General features: G+C 38.9%; 1 protein-coding gene across 1 annotated transcript in view; it reads right to left on the bottom strand.

Annotated features, from left to right (window-relative positions):
• Positions 1–20,894, bottom strand: part of TTC7B (tetratricopeptide repeat domain 7B) — a 334,803-nt gene that overhangs the window by 245,014 nt on the left and 68,895 nt on the right. The window contains 2 exon segments of the mRNA XM_043985520.1: positions 3,568–3,689; positions 13,570–13,700. Of these exon segments, the coding sequence (XP_043841455.1) occupies positions 3,568–3,689; positions 13,570–13,700 (253 nt within the window).

The raw sequence follows: 20,894 nt of genomic DNA, 5'->3' as shown, positions 1-20,894 counted from the left end.
GACAACTCACTTCAGTTCACAGGGACTTCCAAACTACCAAAATGCAGGTTGAACAGGATGATAAACATGAATTGAATTAAATGATACCCAGGATCCTTATAAATTCCTTGATCTCACCCTTCAAATTCTGTCTGAACCTCTCCTTTGTATTTATCACATATGCCTTGTAAACTTTAACATCTTAAAGGCAAGGGCTATGTAAATTTTCTCTATATCCCCAGTGTACTGCAGATGTTAGGTATGTAATGAATGTTTGAAAAACTGAATTGAATTTTGAAGGAAGAAGGATGGACAAGATAAATTCTTAAGGTTCTTTCCAAATATTGTACTATACAATGATTGGGGTTTCCCTGTACTAACAAAGGTACGGTAGTATTCTGGGGCCTGCTCAATAAACCAATATATCCCAGGTTCATCTATTTGGCAAAATAGATATTTGGCAAAAATAAATATTTGGCAAAAAGGTAATAAGGAAAAAAAAAGAAATCCTATTGCTGCTGGCAATGATACCTGTGAAGCTGGAAGACAGATTTCTCAAGGATAAGGTGCCCTCTATAACTCTCCATCTTTTATTTGTTAAACTCGTGTTGTTACATTTCCCACAACTAAAAAAAAAAATCGACCAAAACCCCCATCTGTCTCCCTTCACTCCAGGAACACGGAGGAACTGGAAGTTTTTTTGTACCTCCAAAAATAAAATATCAGCCAATTCAGAGGACACAAAGATGATGTGGGAGTGAGGCAAAGAGGAAAGCAGCTTAATGTAAACAGGAACTCTGCAGTGAAAGCCCTTCATCATTATCAGCAATATGAGCTCCAAATATTAAAACCATTTGGTCTGTTTGCTACCACAGCGATACTTGCAGCATTCTGAATACTGGCCCATGGGTAATCTGTTTGATCACCAAACTGAAAATCCTTCAAACTGGGCCTCTCTGGAGCCACCAACAACTCAGTTCACTGAAGGGAGCAGGACACACTCACCTAAAACTATGGTGACAAATTTCTACCCTGAATGGCTTTTAATACACTTTTTTGGGGGGTGGGGAGAGAGGGAGGGGCAATGAGGATTAAGCTACTTGCCCAGGGTCACACAGCTAGTGTCAAGTGTCTAAGGCCAGATTTTAACTCAGGTCCTCCTGAATCCAGGGCCAGTGCTTTATCCACTGTGCCAACTAGCTGCCCTCACTTTTAATACACTTTCAAAACCACTTATATAAAGGCAGATCAAAAGGGCCAAGAGAAAAGACTGCTGCATCTCCTCATGTTGGCATTTTGTGATATTAAACATAGACTCAATCAAAACTCTCTTGTCACTTCTAAAGAAGCAAATATATATCACCATTATCAAGCAGTTGGAATTTAAAATCCGACATTAAGTAGAGCTGAGCAATATTAGGGGAAAAAAATTAAGCACTTTAAAAGAATTAAATTTCCTTAACACCATGTTAATAGGTAGTACAGTATGAGTGAGGCAGAAGAGACATTATGGAGTTAAAACAATCTACAAATTCGTGGTCCATTAACAGCAAAACTCTATAGTTTTAAAATATGTAGTGGACACATATAGTCAGCATGTCAAGGAAATAGACAGGAGTCTAGAACATCCTTCCTTCCTCTTCCCCACTGTCTCATACTTCCCAACCTTAAGCACTGAATTTCAGGAGATAATATATCTACTACCCAAATGAATGAAGCCCTTCCCTTAGAAGTGTGTCATTTCCTTAACATTGCTTATAGCTCACCAGAGTTGAAGAACAAGAATGGGATATTGGGAAGTTGTTTGTGATTCAAAAGGCTTTTAATTTGAGAAAGTAGAAAAATGGAATAAGAGCAACATGTTCCATTTTCCCCTACCCACTATTTATAATAGCAAATAAGCTAGCATATAATACTGGGCTCAAAAGTCATGCATTTCTCTATCTCAATCCATTACAGATGAGATGAAACTCAGGAAGCATTTTCATGCCAAAGCCAACAGTTTCAAACCTTGGAGCTTTTATCTCATTTGTTTACTGGGTCCTCTCAAGTCCAATCCATAATAACAGATTGGTATTCCCCATACTAGAGAGCTATCTTAATTTAAAAATTCATAAAAATAAATAAATGAATGAATGAAGATGAGGTCTCCCTATCTTGCCCAGGCTGGAAATGCAAAGGAGGTTCATAGGCCCAATCTCACTATTGATTGGCATGGGAGCTCTGACCCAATCCTTTTCCAACCAGAGCCAGTCAATCTGATGATCCCTTGATCCCAAATTAATGCCAAACTAAGTGAGGACACTCAATGAGCACGGCCCAGTACAGCTCAGAATTCCTAAGCACAAGAGAAACCATCCAGCCTCAGCTTCCCTGGTAGTGAGGACCACAGGCATGTGCCAACATGCCTAGCCAATGATTTATCTTTATCTGGAAAATAGCAGCCACCTGCTCTCCCACTCCAGAAAAAGAAGACATGCTGGCTCTGAGCCATTCAGGCAAATAAAATCCTTGCTTCTGCAAATTGTGCCCCAAGTTTTGAAGCTCTTAAAAATGAAGAGAAGGATGAACACCTTTGTTCATTTTGTGAGGACTGGAATTTATGTCCTTTCTGCCTTACAAAGCACTCGTTATTATATTCTAAAGGAAGGCTAACAAGAGCTACAAAGGATATCCCATGCAAAGCCTAAGAGGGGCTAAAGGTGACTCAACCAAGAATGTCCAGATACATACTGTTGATCTTCATGTACATCTATCCTGCAGCACATTGTTAAAATAGGCAACAGTGGAAAAGATTTGGAAAAAGATTATGACATTTATCATATAACTTTTGGCACAACATGAACCACCTAAACCAAATGCTTTACAACAGTGGTGGCAAACTCCAAATGAAACAGATAACTAGGGCCACGGGCTGACTTAGAAAAAACTGTAAGTTACATTATTGATGTTGTCTTGTATTTTTATTAATTTTGTTAAATATTTCCCAATTACCTTTTAATCTGGTTCCACAGCAATCAGGAGTTTTGCAGGCCCCAAGAGGCAAGGGCAGCAAGTTTGACACCTCTGCTTTAGATAATCAGCCACATTGCAATCTTAACCCACCAGCTTTAAAATAATCACTTTAGAGGTACTGGCCAACATGGATCTATGTGGGACTCCTCACTTCATTTCTAGTTTATACTTCAACTGATATAAAGAGAGCCTGTATACTACATGGGAGCATCGGTGTATGAAGAGTCCTGCATGCCAAGGGAAAATGTTCCCAAGGAACCTTTCTTCAAATGGCCTGGGGCCTTTGCTTACCCAAGTCCCTCTTACACCCGTGCTACCTTTGACTCCCTGACAGAGCACCCTGTTCCCGTCTCCTGGTGCCACATGTCTAGTAGGGGCAGAACCCAGGCCAACAAGGAATAATGAGGCAGCCTCTTTTCCCCTAATTTTTACAGAGCTGCCACAAATACTCCCAATCTAGTTCATATTTGAAACAGCTTGCTTGGCACAGAAACCAATCTAAAGGCAGCAGAGCAGGGTTTCCTATTTTTATCCATTGGAAGGTGCAGAGCTAGAAAGGGACAAAAAGCTTACCCATTTTTGAAGTAAAGGACATGGGCTCTCTGTAGTCCTGTTTCTAGGAAAAAACCCAGCTCTTGATCATGGAGTGCAGGGCCAGGCTTAGGACTTCTATTTTGAATATTAGTAATAAGTACCTGGAGGGAGAGAAAATAAGAAATTAGTCATCTTCCATAAGCCCAGTTCCTCTCTATGCAAAACTACAAAGTTTTGTTTTATTTTGGTTATTTTAAGTGAGGTAATTGGGGTTAAGTGACTTGCCCAGGGTCACACAGCTAGTAAGTGTTAAGTGTCTGAGGCCAGATTTGAACTCAGGTACTCCTGACTCCAGGGCTGGTGCTCTATCCACGGCGCCACCTAGCTGCCTCCAACTACAAAGTTTTTTAAAATCTAGTTGAAGATAAAAAAGTAAATGCACAGGCCCAGACTCAGGGCTGCCCACCAACAGTATAAAGCCAAGTAAGAAGGCTTTCCTAAGCCAAGTGCAGAAGCAAAATTCACCCACATAATGTGAAGTCCAATAAGACTGACACAGGCGTGAGTCTTGGGGTGAATCACAGATGTAGAAGGGAAGATGGTCTTGAGGAAGAGCTACTGAAGTAGAACAGCCCCATGGGAAAGAGTGACAGGGTCACAGAGTTCGGAGTCCCAACCAAAGGGCAGAAGCAGTCCTTAAAGCCCAAGAGAGATGACACTCAAGTAGCAAGGAGCTGACTCCCTCACAAACATTGTAAGAGGCAGGGGCTTCTCACAGAAGCACAGGATGTGAGAGGGAGCTTCTAAACTCTATAATCCAATCCCCTCATTTATAGGTAAAGAAACAGGCCCAGAGAGAGGAAGCAAATGTGTCCAAGATCACAGATAGGAAAAAAAAAAACCGCGGGGGGGGGGGGGGGAAGCAGCTGATATTATGCCTTAGATTACCTTTTAAATGACTGGGAATGTTTTTGGGTTTTTTTTTTAAACAAACCATAAAGTGAAAAATCCCTAAAACCAAATATGGTATATGAATGTTTTAATGAAATATTATTGCACTGTAAAAAAATAAAGAAAAAGATGATTTCAGACAATCCCTGGTAATGTAAACTGGCACCAAGGGAAATGAGCATAAAAGAGAACAGTTTCTACAAGGACAACCATATGGTAAAGAAAAAAAAAACTTTGAGGAAATTAAGAACTCTGGTCAAAGCAATGACCAACCATGTCTCCAGAGCATCTATGATGGAACATTTTACCCACACAGAGATGACCATTTGTGGACACAAGCACTGTGTGAATTCATTTAAAATGACTATGCTCGATGGCTACCAGTGTTTTATAGTTGTTTTGCTTTCTCTCTTGGTAATTGGGAGGTTGGGAGTGGGGAGGGTTAGCAATAACGATATCCCCCCACCACCACCAAAAAAAAAAACCAGATAGAGGTCACTGAAACATTTTTTTACTTTAAAAAAGAAAAGAAAACAATTCAGAAGAAAGTAAAGACAACCAGGATAGTTTTAAAAGTAATGTGTAGGGAGCAGCTAGGTGGTGCAGCAGATAAAGGACTGGCCTTGGATTCAGGAGGACTTGAGTTCAAATCCGACCTCAGATACTTGACACTTACTGGCTATGTGACCATGGGTAAGTCACTTAACCCTCATCACCCCCCCCCCCAAAAAATATATATATATATATATGAAAGTAATGTGTAAAATTTATGATGTGCTTTTTAAAAATTAAGCATTATCAAAGAGAGATTTATGGCTTCAAATAGAATCCTCTTTCACAAACTGCTCCAAGTATGTAAATGCTTTCTTTTTGGGTATTTAAGTTCAGAATTTTTAAAAATTAATTTTAAAACGATCAATACAGATGAGAAAAAGCACTGCTCCTGGCACTAAGCTCGAGACATAGAAATAATGAAGCAGTAACATCACAAGGCAAACACAACCAATTCTAAGGGTCATTCGGGGAAAGTGACCCTCAGCACTTCTCATACATTGGCTGACATTTCCTTGTGGAATATCTGCTAGAACTGTAAAGAAACAGCTCAAACATTCAAGGAAGGTTTTGCCCTAAAACTAGAAGAAACAGTCAAGAGTAAAGAGGACTAGAGGAAGAAAGAAAGGTAGCGAAGGAAGGAATTCCTACTAAGTGCAAATATTATCTCATTTGATCCAAACAGCAAGCCTGGAAGGTGGGCACTATTATACTCATTTTCCAGTTGAGAAAACTGAGGTAGACAGAGTGACTTGCCTAGGTTCATAGAGCCAGTAAGTGCCTGAGGCCACATATGAATAAAGTCTTCCTGACTCCAAGCCCAGCACTCCACTCTATGGACCACCTATCTGCCAAACAGATGTGCAAACATATTCAAGTATCTCTTATCCTAAGTCTCTATGTATTTAAGGCAAGAACCGCATTTAATCAAACCTATTTATTAACTACTTTAAATCAGATTTACTTTTTTTTTGACCATAGGGAATCTCAAAATTGGAAAGTACCCTAGCAGTCATCTACTTGAGCTTTTCCCTGAAATAAGTATCCCATCTATAGTATCTCCAGTAAACAGTTTATTGTTGTTCAGTCCTTTCAGTCGTGTCCTATTCTTCATGACCCCATTCAGGGTTTTCTTGGCAAAGATACTGGAGGGGTTTGCCTTTTCTTTCTGCAGCTCATTTTACAGATGAGGAAACTGAGACAAACAGGGCTAAGTGACTTTCTCAGGGTCATACAAAGACACACTATGTTGAACTCAGGAAGGTGAGTCTTCTTGACTCCAGCTCCAGCACTCTGTGCACTATGGCGCCACCTAGCTGCCCCTTAACAAATGGTTAGCTATCTTCCATATGAATACCTCTAGTGAGAAAGAACTTACTTTTTAGAGATAGATAATGGAGCTTTCCAACTATTGATCAAATCTGATACATTATAGATGTACTGAAATCTTAAAAACAGGCATCTAAGTGTTACAGAAGGAGCACTGGATTATGAATGAGAATTTCTGGTTTTAAATCCCAGTTCTGTTAGCAGTATGACTTATGAGTGGTATGACTATAAGCAAATCATTTAACTTTCTGTCTCCTCATCTATAAAATGTGAATTCAAAATACTTGAAAGACCTACCTAATATTCTTTGTGAGAAAAAAAATTTTAAACCATAAAGTGCCATCAATTGGGGAACAGCTGAATAAAATATTCTATACATTGTACACAGTATCATGAACATTGTGTTGATCAACTGTGATAGACTTGACTTGATTCTTCTCAGAAATACAAGATAGTTCCAAAGGACTCATCCAAATCCAGAAAAAAAAAGAACTGTGGAATATGGATGCAGATTGAACCATACTATTTCTTTTGTTTTTAGTGCTGTTGTTTTTGTTTTTTGAGGTTTTTCCTTTTTGCTCTGATTCTTCTAACATGACTAATGCAGAATTATGTTTAATGTTATTGTACATATATAACCTATATCAGATTACTTGCTGTCTTGGGGAGGGGGGATGGAGGGGGAGGGAAGGAAGGGAAAAAAATTTGAAACTAGAAATCTTATAAAAACAAATGTTGGAAACTATCTCTACATGTAACTGAAAAATAATAAAATACTTTTATAATTTTAAAAATAAAATAAAATAAAACATCCTGTACAAGTGTGATGAGATTGCTCTATCATGAGAAATAATGAAAGGAATAGATTCAGAGAAACCTAAGAAAACTTTTATGAACTAATGCAGAGTAAAGTGAGCAGAATCAGAAAATGTATTCAATGACTACAACACTGTATGACTTAAATACTCTGATCAAAACAATGACCAACCATGACTCCAGAAGACCAAAGGTGGAAAATGACAGAGAGGTGATGGACTCAAGGTGCAGAACAAGACATGTGTTTTTAGACAAGACCAATATATTTTGCTTGATTGTATTTACTTGGTTTTTTAAGAAAAATGTATAATGAGTGGGGGGGAAAGTTTGGTGGAGAGTTGTGAAAGTGACGGCCAATTTTTTTTTTTTTGTCATTGAAGGGAGCAGCTAGGTGGCACAGTGGATAAAGCACTGGCCCTGGATTTAGTAGCCTCAGACACTTGACACTAGCTGTGTGACCCTGGGCAAGTCACTTAACTCTCATTGCCCTACCCCACCCCCACCCCCCCCAAAAAGCCACTGAATCAGAGTGTAAAAGGCCCTAAATGTCACTTTATGGATATTTTATTTTACCCCATAGGGAGCAATGAGCCCCTTGAAGGTTCTGGACCCTGGAAATGACAATGTGGTATAGACTAAAGAGCACTGGATTTAGAGCAAGACAATAGGATTCAAACCCTCCTACTTAATAGCTGTGTAACTCAGGGGCCAGTTACTTTCCCTCTCTGGGCCTCATGGGCCTCATGGGTTAAATAAAAGGGTTGGGCTACATATCCCTAAAGTCTATTCTTGTTCTGATTCCATAATCCTTCACCCTATAACCTAAGCACTGGAAAAATTATTTTTGCTGAACCATTATCCTGGTGGAAGAATAAATTAGACAGGGAAGAGACCAGAGGCACCATAAAAAACAGTGCCTCTTATCTACAATTTAAAACCTTGTTTATCTTCCAATTTCCCAAGCTATCAGATAAAGGCCAAGAAAACAAAGTTCTTCAAGAGGTCAAAAAAGAAGTTAGGAAAGGGATTCAAGGGTGAGGCCAAGATTTATGAATGGAACTGGGGTAAGAAGAAAGTAGGAGGAAATCTCAGGGTCCTACAGGGTGGGGCACAAAAATCCTGAGGTCACTCTGTTCTTCACTCAGAGTTGCTGAGACAGTGGTGCAAAACACATCTCAAGTCACCTCCATCAAGTATATTTCACAAAGACAACACTTTTTTTAAAAAAATGTGTGGAGAAGAAAACAGAACCAGAAGAATATAGCAAACAATAACAGTTAAGAAAAATAACAGAGGGGCAACTAGGTGGTACAGTGGATAAAGCACCGGTCCTCGATTCAGGAGGACCTGAGTTCAAATCCAGCCTCAGACACTTGGCACTTACTAGCTGTGTGACCCTGGACAAGTCACTTAACTCTCATTGCCCCACTAATAATAATAATAATAATAATAATAATAATAATAATAATAATAATAATGAAAAATAACAGAGGGGTGGCTAAGGGGTGTACCAGCCCTAAAGTCAGGAGGACCTGAATTCAAATCCAGCCTCAGATACACACTAGCTGCGTGACCATGGGTAAGTCATTTAACCCCAACTGCACCCCCCAAAAAAAATCAGAAAGACTTAATCATGTTAATTATATATCAATGCATTAACCAATCATGATGAAACATGCTATCCATGTCCTGAAAAAGAGAAGATGCATTCAAGAGGCAAAATAAGACATTTTTGGCCAGAGTCAATGTGGGAATTTTTTTAGCTTGACTATACATATATATTATGAAAAGATGCCCCCAAACTGGGGGAGGGAGAAAAGGTAGAGGAGAGGAAGCTATAGTGGTGCCCCAAAAAAGAAAGAAAATAGGGTTATGGAAGTTATTTTCATAATACATAGAAGAGACCAGAAAGAAGGCTAAAAGGAAATACAGATAGATCATAAAGCTCTGAAAGTTACAAGCTGAATTTACTACAGAACAAGAGGAAAATGAAAAGCAAGCTGTATTATAATAGGGACTTGAAGTTTTACATTCAATCCTCTTCTTATTCTACTTTGTTCATGAAAATAGTTGTTTATTTTGTGTTTGTTAAATTCAGAATTAAAAAAAAAATTAAAAATAAAACAAAAAAAGAAGCATTGATTCAAAAGGGCTTTCCATGAAACTGTGAGCTTTTGTTCCACACCACCTTGGCTAGAAGAAAAGAGAGGGGGCAATTTAGGTAAAAGTAAGAGAAGCCTTTTCTTCGTGTTCCAATTTTGTATAACATCAAGATGATAAACGGGCCTTCAATGGTCACCCAGCCCTTTCACAAGACCTTTCTATATATTCTCTTGGTTCTGAACTCAGATTACAAGGTGACCTTATGTCTAAACCAACTTCTCGATTCTCCAGCATTTTTCACTGCAAGACATGAGCTCTTACCTGAGGCCTGTGAATTTTGTGTTTGCCTTTTAGCATTCTGGTAGCTAGTTGGTTTACTTTGTAATCATCTGTATTCTGCACTTTTAGTTATGCCCTGACCCTTAGCAGCTGGGGGACCATTTCATAATCACAACCTCTCAGGGTTTCATTTTTCTCATCTAAGATACCAGGTTGTTAGACTGAAGGGGAAAAGGGTCCTTAACTGGGGGGCTACTGAACTTATTTGTTTTTTGTTTTTTTAGTGAGGCAATTGGGGTTAAGTGACTTGCCCGGGGTCACACAGCTAGTAAGTGGTTAAGTGTCTGAGGCCAGATTTGAACTCAGGTACTCCTGACTCCAGGGCTGGTGTTCTATCCACTGCGCCACCTAGCTGCCCCTGAATTTATTTGTTTTAATGGTTTGATAATTGTATTTAAATATAATTGGTTTCCTTTATAATTCTATGTATTCTATTTCATGCAATTAAAAACATGATTCTGAGAAGGGGCAGGCTGTCACAACACTGCCAAAGAGAACCATTAGACAAAAGAAGGTTAAGAACTTCTGCTCTAAGATAAATATTAAGTGGACACATAGTAAGTGGAGGGAAGAAATCTACAGATCAGTTAGCTACTAAGAGGTCTTTTTCCTGGATAACTGGGAATGGTTTTCAGGCTCAATATTGCAGTAATTTGTACCTAACGTTTCTTCTCCAGACACCAGATACCAAAAATAGTAAAGAGAAAGAATACAAAAGTTCTACATTTGAACATTAACTTTTTTTCCTAAAAGAGAGAGTAAAGAACAGAATTGTTAGGAGGAATTAAAGCTTCCATCTCTGGTCCAAATCATGCTGAAGGAAATCATAATTGACTTATTAACAGAGGTTCACAGAAGACAAAACATGATGATTTCACTTGCTAAAAGCAAGATCCATATAAAGATATATGAGTATGAAATCATCTTTATTAATAGAAATACACCAATAGAGATTTCTTTCAGGAACGACAACTTTATTTACTTTTGGCATAGTCGCTTCTGAGCATAAATTAACCAAGGTTATAAATAAGTCATAACTAATTCTGTACTACCTAATCTGATTTATTATATTCCATTATAGAGAAAAATGCAGCATTTACACAGAAATCTTTTCTTCCCTTTAAAAGACTGACTCCTTCCCCTCCTCCAGAAAAAAAAATTACAGATATCTAAATAATCCTGATAATATCAAACTTTCATATCAAGACTCTTGAAAACAACTCGCATTTACTCTCAACATAGTCCAATGAAGTCAGGTTTTATTTTTGTTTTTACATCCCCAATGCCTAACTAGCAACATCTAATCCATAAGAGGTACTGAATAAGTATTTGCTGTATTAAGCTGAAATAATTAGGGTCACGCAGTTTTATTCCCTCTGTGCAAATGAAGACCCTAAAACATACAGAGTGACCCAATAAAGTTACACTTTAGAAACAGTAAATCAAGGACAATCCCTTTCTCATTTATTCTTCTTAGTGAACTTCTACTCTTCATAAAACTAAGTCATATGGTTTATCTGAAAATAACCAATAGAAGAGTAGAGAATACTGGTAACAGAATATTCATCCATCAATCTGAGCCACTGTAAACTGTCTTTAATATCTTCCCCAAACCCAAAGTTAGAAGCCAAAATCAAGCAGTAATATGCTTAATCTACCTGGAGACAGATTTTTCCATAGCTACAGAATAGATAGAAAACTAAGAGGATATTTTCACCTCAAAGAGTAAGTAAAAATACATAAACTACTACTGAATATGCTCAGAATTGCAAATATAAGAACAGAAAGGGGTTTTTTTTTGTTTAAATTGCTTTAATTTTTGCTTAATTTGCTTTCTTTTACTTTTCTTTTTTTTTTTTTTTTTGGCGGGGCAATGAGGGTTAAGTGACTTGCCCAGGGTCACACAGCGAGTAAGTGTAAAGTGTCTGGGGCTGGATTTGAACTCAGGTCCTCCTGAATCCAGGGTCGGTGCTTTATCCAGTGCACCACCTAGCTGCCCCCACTAAATTTGCTTTCATTGGAAAATATTCTTAAGCATCAATTGACCTAACATGCTCATTTTTTCCAGCTTTTTCCCGATTCTAACTTTCTCTGTCTTATACCAATCATTCTGTTAAAACACTGAAATAATAAAGAATTGGCAACTTGAAACTCATTTCCCATGAAAAAAGTTTCAGTTCTATGCATTCTTAAAGATAGTTCAGCTACAAGGCCCATAGGAATGGCATTGTGAACTGCCAATTCCCAAGTCTTTAAAAAAGTATACAAAGGATGAAAATATGCACTCAGCCGAGAAGGCAGCTTTGCCATTATGAAACTCGTAAGGAGAAAGTTTGGAGAGCAAGCTGGGAAGTAAGGGTCCACAACTACCAATACCTTTAGGATGCAAAAACATTCAAGTGTGCTGTCAGGTGAAGGGGTTGGTATCCATTACTAAGGCCTAAGCAACAGTCATTAATTGAAAGAAGAAATGGACAAGTTAGAAATAAATGTGAATAAGTAAAATGTGTTAGATGTCTTGGCAATTTCTCAATGATAATACAAACAATTTCAAACACTATGGTTTTTCCCTTCTCACAACAGTCTTCCAATAAGATGAAATTTTGGTAAGAAAGGCAAATACATTCATGAATTCCCAGATGACATTTTAGACAAATTATGGTAGAGAGCACATCCTTCCCCAGCATGGCTAGGTCAAAAACCACTATGTTGATAAGTGTGATTTTTGTCTTAATCCTAAACATGGCCACTTTCCTAGGATCACCACGCTTCCTGCTCCAGTCCTCAAAAAGGAATTTTATGCATGTGTTACAAATATGAGGATCACACACTATAGGCATGAACTACAAAACTAAAGTTGATAAAATGATTAAGCATATGAGATTCTGGTCCTTCCTCCCAACTCCATTAATGATAGGAATAGTAATACCCAGCATACATGTAGTACTTAGAAGATTTGCAAAGCATTTTGCTTGTGTTATCTCATTTGATCCTTACATGGCCCTTGGGAGATAGGTGTTAGAATATGATCTCTATTTTATAGATGAGGACACTGAAGCTGAGAGGGTAAGGGACTTCCCAGGGTCAGAGATAGGATCTGAGGCAGAATTTGAATTCAGGTCTTCCTGGCTCCAAGTGCAGCACTCATTCAATTGACTGTTGCTGAGCTCCTTGGAAAGATAAGAACATAGTGGTACAAACTAAGTTCCCCGCTCTCTTTCTAGGTGAGTCTAAGCATGACTCTCATAAGGCTGTCAAAGACCCACTAACCCAGAGGCTCTTCCCCTTTCATATGACATGCACCTGCCCCTCAGGAAGTCTGGTGAAGCCTGGAGACCCCTTGTCATAATCATGGAGTCTTTTGGGGGGTTTTTTGGTGGGGTTTTTTTGGTGAGGCAATTGGGGTTAACTGACTTGCCCTGGGTCACACAGCTAGCAAGTGTCTGAGGCCGAATTTGAACTCAGGTCTTCCTGAATCCAGGGCTGGTGCTCTATCCACTGTGCCACCTAGCTGCCCCCATAATCATGTTTTTAAAGAAAATCAATTTTACTGAAATACAATGATTAATTTTTTTAAAAAGACAATTTCACAGACCCCAGTAAGAAGCCCTGCACTAATATGAAATCTTAATTTTGTAGATGAGAAAAATGAAGACCCAAGAGGATGTGATTTCTAAAAGGTCATGCAGCTGCTATGGGGCTGAATCACAACTAAAATCAAGGCCTTCTTCTGATTCCACATCCAGCATTCTTTCCACTACACCTGCAACCTACCAATAAGGGGATAATTACCCATGTCATCATCTTACAGACAGAAGAAGAAGGAACAGAGAGGTAACATACTGCAGTCAAAGACACACAACACACAATAATAAAGCATTGCTCAGGTTCTCCTTCCTCTTTAACCTGAGTAAAAAGTTCATGTCGAATGTAGAAATCGTTCTCACTCACCCTTTCTATCTCCTGGAGGTAAAGGAGGGCAATGTCCCCTGCCTTCTCATAGCAGGTAATGATATCTTGTTCCCGGTCTACATGAAGATTACTAGCAGAAGAGGAAATTGGCAACTTCTCTAAACAAAGACCTGAAATGAAGAAAGTCACAAAATTAAGTATAGATGTTTTCTGTGAAAGACTCATCAGTAACGATGACCCAGGAGGTAGGAAAACTCCAGGTCCTTTGTCTCATGAGGAAGGGCTTGGTGGAAGGAAAGAAAGAAAAGAGGGGAAAAAAGAGGAGAAACAAACCCCACAAACTTTATGGAGAAAGAGTGTCTTAATATACCAATATTTCCATGAGGTGAGGTGAATTAACTGGCTTCAAGACACACGTTGATAACTGTATGGATCTGTTAACTCACTAAGACACCATTCAGACATAAGAATAGGAAAAATAAATATTCTGTTTCAGTCTCTCAAATAAAATAGGAATGGCCATAACTCCAAATGCTTTAAAAGTATTTTCCAGGGGCGGCTAGGTGGCGCAGTGGATAGAGCACCGGCCCTGGAGTCAGGAGTGCCTGAGTTCAAATCCGGCCTCAGACACTTAACACTTACTAGCTGTGTGACCCTGGGCAAGTCACTTAACCCCAATTGCCTCATTTAAAAAAAAAAGGTATTTTCCAGATTAATCCAGAAATATTTTAGATATATGAAAGGGAACTCAAAAGAATTACTAGCAAAAGGATAAGTTGGCACCTCCCAATCTTCAATGAATCAGCCAATGACTAAACATTTATTAAGCTCTCCCTATGTAGTAAGTACTGTCTTAGATGCTGAAGCTATAAAAACAAAAGTGAATCGATCCCTACCCTCAAGGACCCTACAATATATCCAGGGAAAACAACATTTATGTACATACATACATACATACATACATACATACATATGAAATGCATACAAACATTAATTCATACATAATTGATATAAATGAACTGAGTATAGGTTCCTACTGATACTGTCAGTCAATCTCATTTGTAAAAAAAAATCTTCAAAGGTTTCAGTCACCAGACTGCCCTGGGACTCTGCTGAGATGCTAATAGTCAATTTGCCTGAATATCTTACAGAACCTGGTTTCTTTTGAAAATACAAACCACCTATAAAAAGAGAAAAATCTCTTAACAGGACGGGCGTCAGGAGGCACAGACTCATCTCTCCTCTGAGAGGACAGGAGAGCAGGGGAAACAGAACCAGAATAAGGAAAGCCAGCCCTGACCCAATCAGGGCAGCGGGGATAGCTTCCAACAAGCAGTCTCTTTGCCATCCTTTAGGCCCAGTCACGGTCTGTGTATTTCTAGTGCCTTAGCATCCTTTCAGGGAATATCAATGCTCCTGTTCTTTTTCCATGGTAGCAACTCTCCCAATGCACTTGAACATTCCTAGATTTTCAAAAGATCTCAATTCTCCTTTTTACCACAGGACTGCAAGGGGCCATTTGATCAGCAATGGTCTTAAAAATAGTAACAATAGGGGGCAGCTAGATGGTACAGTGGATAGAGCACCAGTCCTGGAATCAGGAGGACCTGAGTTCAAATCCAGCCTCAGACCCTTAACACTTACTAGCTGTGTGACCCTGGGCAAGTCATTTAACCCCAATTGCCTCACCAAAAAAATAAAAATAAAAATGAATAACAATAGCTAACATTTATATAGCACCTACTATATGCTAAATATATACTGTGCTAAATGCTTGACAACTATTATCTCATTTGATCCTCACAACAACCACTAGCAGGGTGGCAGGGAGGTGCTAACATTATCCTCATTTTATAGACAAGGAAAATGAAGCAGACAAAGGTGGCATGACAGGAGGCAGCTAGGTGGTGCAGTGGATAAAGCACTGGCCCTGGATTCAGGAGAACCTGAGTTCAAATCCAGCCTCAGACACTTGACACTTACTAGCTGTGTGACCCTGGGCAAGTCACTTAACCCCCATTGCCCCGCAAAACAAAAACAAAAACAAAACAAAGGTGGAATGACTTGCCAAGGGTCAAATGGGTGGGCATATGAATTCAGATCTTCCTGACTCAAGGCCTGATGCTCTAGATCCACTGTATTACCAGCTGCCTCTTGCAATCACAAGTATCCCAGAAGCTCACATAGAAGGACACTTTAGGCATTGTTCTGCCAGTGGACACTGTCTCCAGTGCCTCTCTGTGTGTGTTTGTGTGTATATGTGTGTGTATGCATGTACATTTTCACATGCATATAATCTAATGACCTCAAAGAACACTCACCCCAAGAGGTAAGTAGACTTACCCAAAGCCACACAGCTGGTTTAATGTGAATTCAAAGCAAGTGGCCGCTGTGTGAAGGAGATGACTCAAGCCCAGAAGAACCAAGAATACCACCTAGATTTCTTGTCTCTAAGTCCAGAGCTCTTTCACCTATATCATGCTGCCCACTTGTTCACAAAGCAAAATTATCCAGATAAACTAAAAACCAAGATGAATACCTTAACAACTTCTGAGAAAAGCCCACTGAGATGTCTACATGAAGATCCTTCACAAGAGCATCTCCACTTGGCCCCCATCTAAGTCAGCCTCAGCAAGCACTGACTAGTGCCCTCTGGGCTGCAGAGACAGACCTGAAAAAAGAAAAAGAGTCTCTCCCTCCCTCCAACTGAATATGGGTGGTGGAGAGGCCTACATCTCGGCACAAAAAGAAAAATACCAAAGACTGTGACTGAAGTAGTAGTTAAACAACACAATTAACAATAGCAAAAAAAGAAAAGTATGTTGCATCTGGGGGAAAAACAAAACAAAAAACCTTTTTTTTCTTTTATGGAAAAAGAAAATTACCAGTAGGACATGCCTAACTGCTTTATGTTTCGTGTAACCTGCTGACCTAATCATTCAGCAGCAAATGGCTACTACTTGTCACATGTGATGATACAAAAACAAAGTGGGAGAGGTGGCTGCCTTCTAGAAAATGATATCCTCTAGGGGACAAGAGTTATACTTGGGTTTACATAAAAAAATTATCAACATAAGGTAACGGAGAAGAGCGTTAGAGGCTCCAGGAAAAAAGGAAGGACATAAGGGAGGAAGAAGTGTTTGAGCAGAAGGAAGTAGAGTGGGCATTGTAATCAGGAGGGAGCCTGTGCAAAGGCACTAAGAGATGGAATGTGCCCAGTTTGGCTGGACCAAAGAGCATAGTAAGAAGAGTAATTAGGCTAAAAACAAAGACTGGAGCCAGGCTGTGATCATCTTTAAATGCCTACAGAGGATTTTGCACATAACAGGCAAAAGAAACCAATGTGTTTATACAATTTACTAACTGGCTCCACTCTCACCTTGGCCTAAGTCTCAGAGCATCCTCTTGTCATTTCTAGTGGTTCTCTTACTAAGGAATGACGAAAGTAACACAAACAGCTCACTAATGGCTCCTGAAGAAAAGACGTACAATTAAACCAGTGGAGCTTCCTAAATCTCACTTATCCAGAATCCAAATCACCAGAAAGCTAAAGCTCCCCTGCCAAAAAAATCTATTATATAATACAAAGAAATAGATGCATACATGAAGCATAACTAGAAGAAGCTAAATGTTCTTGTAGAAAGAGCATTAAGCAAGGAGTCACAAGACCTCACATTTATTAGACTGACAGAAAACCATCTTAACTCAGTGAATCTGAAACATGAGAATAATATACTTTGACTACCTCCCCCACTGGGTTGTTATGAGGAAAATGTACATAAAAAATAATGCTAATTTTATAATCTGAAATTTACTAAATAATTACTAATTTTATACTCTGAAATTTACTTTTATGACAAAGAGATAAGGAAATAAGCTAATGTTGTCAATTTATTTAAAAACAACAACACAGACTTAATAAAACAAAACTTCAACAATGGTTTTACCCAATTTCTTTGCCTTCTCATAGTTCAATAATGGGATTTTAAACTGTTTATACCAATTCTAAAAACAAATACCTAAAATATTCAGAAGAGAACCAGATGCAGAAGAAAATGGTCTCAGATGTTAACTATTATTTGTTAAGATGCATAACCAGAGGGGGCAGCTAGGTGGCGCAGTGGATAAAGAACAGGCCCTGGATTCAGGAGAACCTGAGTTCAAATCCAGCCTCAGACACTTGACACTTACTAGCTATGTGACCCTGGGCAAGTCACTTAACCCTCATTGCCCTGAAAAGAAAAACAAAAAGATGCATAACTAGGAAGAAGAAGGCAGATGAATGTGGCTTTAATCAGGACCATTAAGTAGTATTTGCAAATGTGCACCTATTGTTTTTTTATTAAGAAGTTGTCATCTTGACCACTGCCATCATACCTAATGAACTAAATGTTTTCTCTGGCCAAAGATTTTTTTTTTAGGACCCTAAAGTCTTGTACAGTGACTAATTATCCTGAAGAAATTCAGCAAGAATATATGTCTTTTGAAATGTCAAAGATATAAAATACATGAAGAATAAATTAATATTATTTACAGCTGGAATCTTTGGTGACAATCAGCAGCTATGGTATAATTTTTAAAATGTTAAAACTCTCAATCTGGAGTCAGAATACATCAATTCAAAATCGAAGTTCTGACATTTATTATCTAGTGAAATTTAAGCAAGTTATTTAATTTATCTAAGCCTCAGATTCCTCATTTTTAAAATGAAGATAATATCTACACTAAAGAAATAATGTATGGAAAGTACTTTGTAACCCATAAACTCTACATTAATGGCAACAATTAATAGTTTTATTTTACTTAACTAGAATATTCCCAAGTATCTACCATTCTAGATAACAAAAGGATTCATAACTTCATGGAATTAAAGCTGGAAGGTATCACAAAGATCATCAGAAATAACACTTTCCCTTTAAAATTTTTTTTTTTAAATTAAACTGTCCAAGTTGTGAAGTGATTTGCCCAAAGTCACCAAATTAATGGCAGAGATAGGGCCAGGAACTAGATCTGCAGGCTTCTAAATCTGATCTTCCCTCTATTCTGCCATTATTACAATATTTAACACTTCTCTGCTAGAATTCATCCTTAAATTTCATTCTAAATTACTTGGATTTTACTCTTCCCTTCTTCATTCCTCTCTGGGCTCCACTCCTGACTCTCCACATTACCATCCCACAGCAATTCTCTCACCCTGAAAATCGCTCCTCTCCTGAAGTCCCCTCATCTGATCTTTTGGTTGGTTCCCCCTAAATCCTCCAGGAACTTCCATTTTCACAAGTGTCCTCTCCCTCATTTCTCTTCCAGCTCTGCTCCTAATTTTCCAGACTTTCTCTACCAAAGTTGTAGCATGCACAGCAGCCACACTCTGGCAAAACCGTCTCGCAAACAGGCTAAATCAGGTTAAGAATAACTAAAAGTAGGGGGCAGCTACGTGGCGCAGTGGATAAAGCACCGGCCCTGGATTCAGGAGGACCTGAGTTCAAATCTGGCCTCAGACACTTGACACTTACTAGCTGTGTGACCCTGGGCAAGTCACCTAACCCCCATTGCCCCACAAAAAAAAAAAAAAAAGAATTACTAAAAGCAAGGCAGCTAGGTGGCACAGTGGATAAAGCACTGGCCCTGGATCTGGGAGGCCCTGAATTCAAATACAGCCTCAGACACTTGACACTTACTACCTGTGTGACCCTGGGCAAGTCATTGCTCATTGCCAAGAAAGAAAAGAAAAGAAAAGAAAAGAAAAGAAAAGAAAAGAAAAGAAAAGAAAAGAAAAGAAAAGAAAAGAAAAGAAAAGAAAAGAAAAGAAAAGAAAAGAAAAGAAAAGAAAAGAAAAGAAAAGGAAAAGAAAAGAAAAGAAAAAGAAAAGAAAGAAAGGAAAAGAAAAGAAAAGAAAAGAAAGGAAAAGGAAAGGAAAGAAAAGAAAAAAGAAAAGAAAAGAAAAAAGAAAAGGAGAATCACTAAAAGGTCTCAAACACATTGGTGAGTTGGGGGATGTCTACTTGAAGCATATGAAGACTTCCTCCAGCGGAACGGGCAGATGAGAACAATCTATTTCAATGGCCATGAAGGCAGCAGAAGCAGAGGCTGTGGAACACTTAAGAGCTTGGCCAGACATTGAAGATGCTACAGTCACCCACTACGTCCTAAGCCTCTGCCAGTCATCTTGACTTCTGTCCTCCCACTGCATTTTGATGACTCTGGAAGAGAGAGCCTCACAATCCAATTCACATGCAAGTGAAGACATCACCCCATGATGTCACTGCTCCTCTTTGAAATCAAGGGCATACAACAAGCTCTGCAAAAAGAGCTTCCCAGTCTGGAAGATCTGGCCCTCCATAGAGCAGTAAAACCTGCCGCCTTGATGTTCTCTTGATTCAGCTACATGAGCTTACCAACTATGTGATTTCCGTTAAACCTCAGTTTCCTCGTCTGTAAAATGTAGACAGCAATTCCTGCCAAGACTATTCCCAGAAGTGTTTGATACCAGGATCCAACACACTAATTATGTGGAAATGCTAGGTAATTTGTAAAGTGCTAAATACAAATATAAGGTATAATGATTACTACAATCATCCATCCCTTGGATTTGCTGGTCGTCTCAGAAAAAAAAAGCAGAGACCTAATTTACCAGGCTCTGTCCCAAAAGATTTTCATTTCACAGTAGTAAGCTAGTCATGAGTCCTCTCCTGAGCAAATCAACACTGCTAGGGAGGCAACGGGATCTCTCCCCAACTGGACCCCACTAAAATCTAGAAGACTAGCATCAATAATATCCTCAGATAGCACAAATTTAGAAAAAGGCATTAAAAATGTTTTTGCCAACATAAAGTGGGAAATGGTGACAAAGTGGTGTCAAGAAATCCCCTTGGGAATATGCCTTTTATACTTTATAGCACCACAATTAATCCTTTGTATCTTCTCACTCAGAGTCAGCAACAGTTTTATATGTGAGCAAAACAGGCAGATGTGGACTGGCCTTATGTGATCTCAGTAAGGCTCTCTTATGATCAACCAAGATAATCGTTTTGGTCTTTGTATTCTCGTGCCTATCACAGCATTTGACAAACAGGAGGGATTTAATAAATCCTTGTTGATTGACTGATAAGGGCACTGTAAGAGAGTATCTAGCTGTGTTTCATGAATTCAAGTCACCAAGTCCCAACAAAATGTCATTCCAGGTCCTGAAAAAGTGGAAATAATCGACTGTCTGTAAGCCCTGAAAGAGCATCAAGAACAGCAGTGGCCACAAGACTAGAAGGGACAAACGGACTGATTTTCAAAGAAGGGAAGATAGAGTCTGCAAGCTGCCACAGCCCAGTAAGCCTGACTGCTATTCAGCCATCTGCCCTCACTGCCTCACT

Source organism: Dromiciops gliroides, chromosome 2 (assembly GCF_019393635.1).
Source record: "Dromiciops gliroides isolate mDroGli1 chromosome 2, mDroGli1.pri, whole genome shotgun sequence".
In the NCBI taxonomy this organism is placed as follows: Eukaryota; Metazoa; Chordata; class Mammalia; order Microbiotheria; family Microbiotheriidae; genus Dromiciops; species Dromiciops gliroides.
The sequence above is the reverse complement of the archived record's forward strand: the minus strand, read 5'-3'. Positions and strand labels throughout refer to the sequence as shown.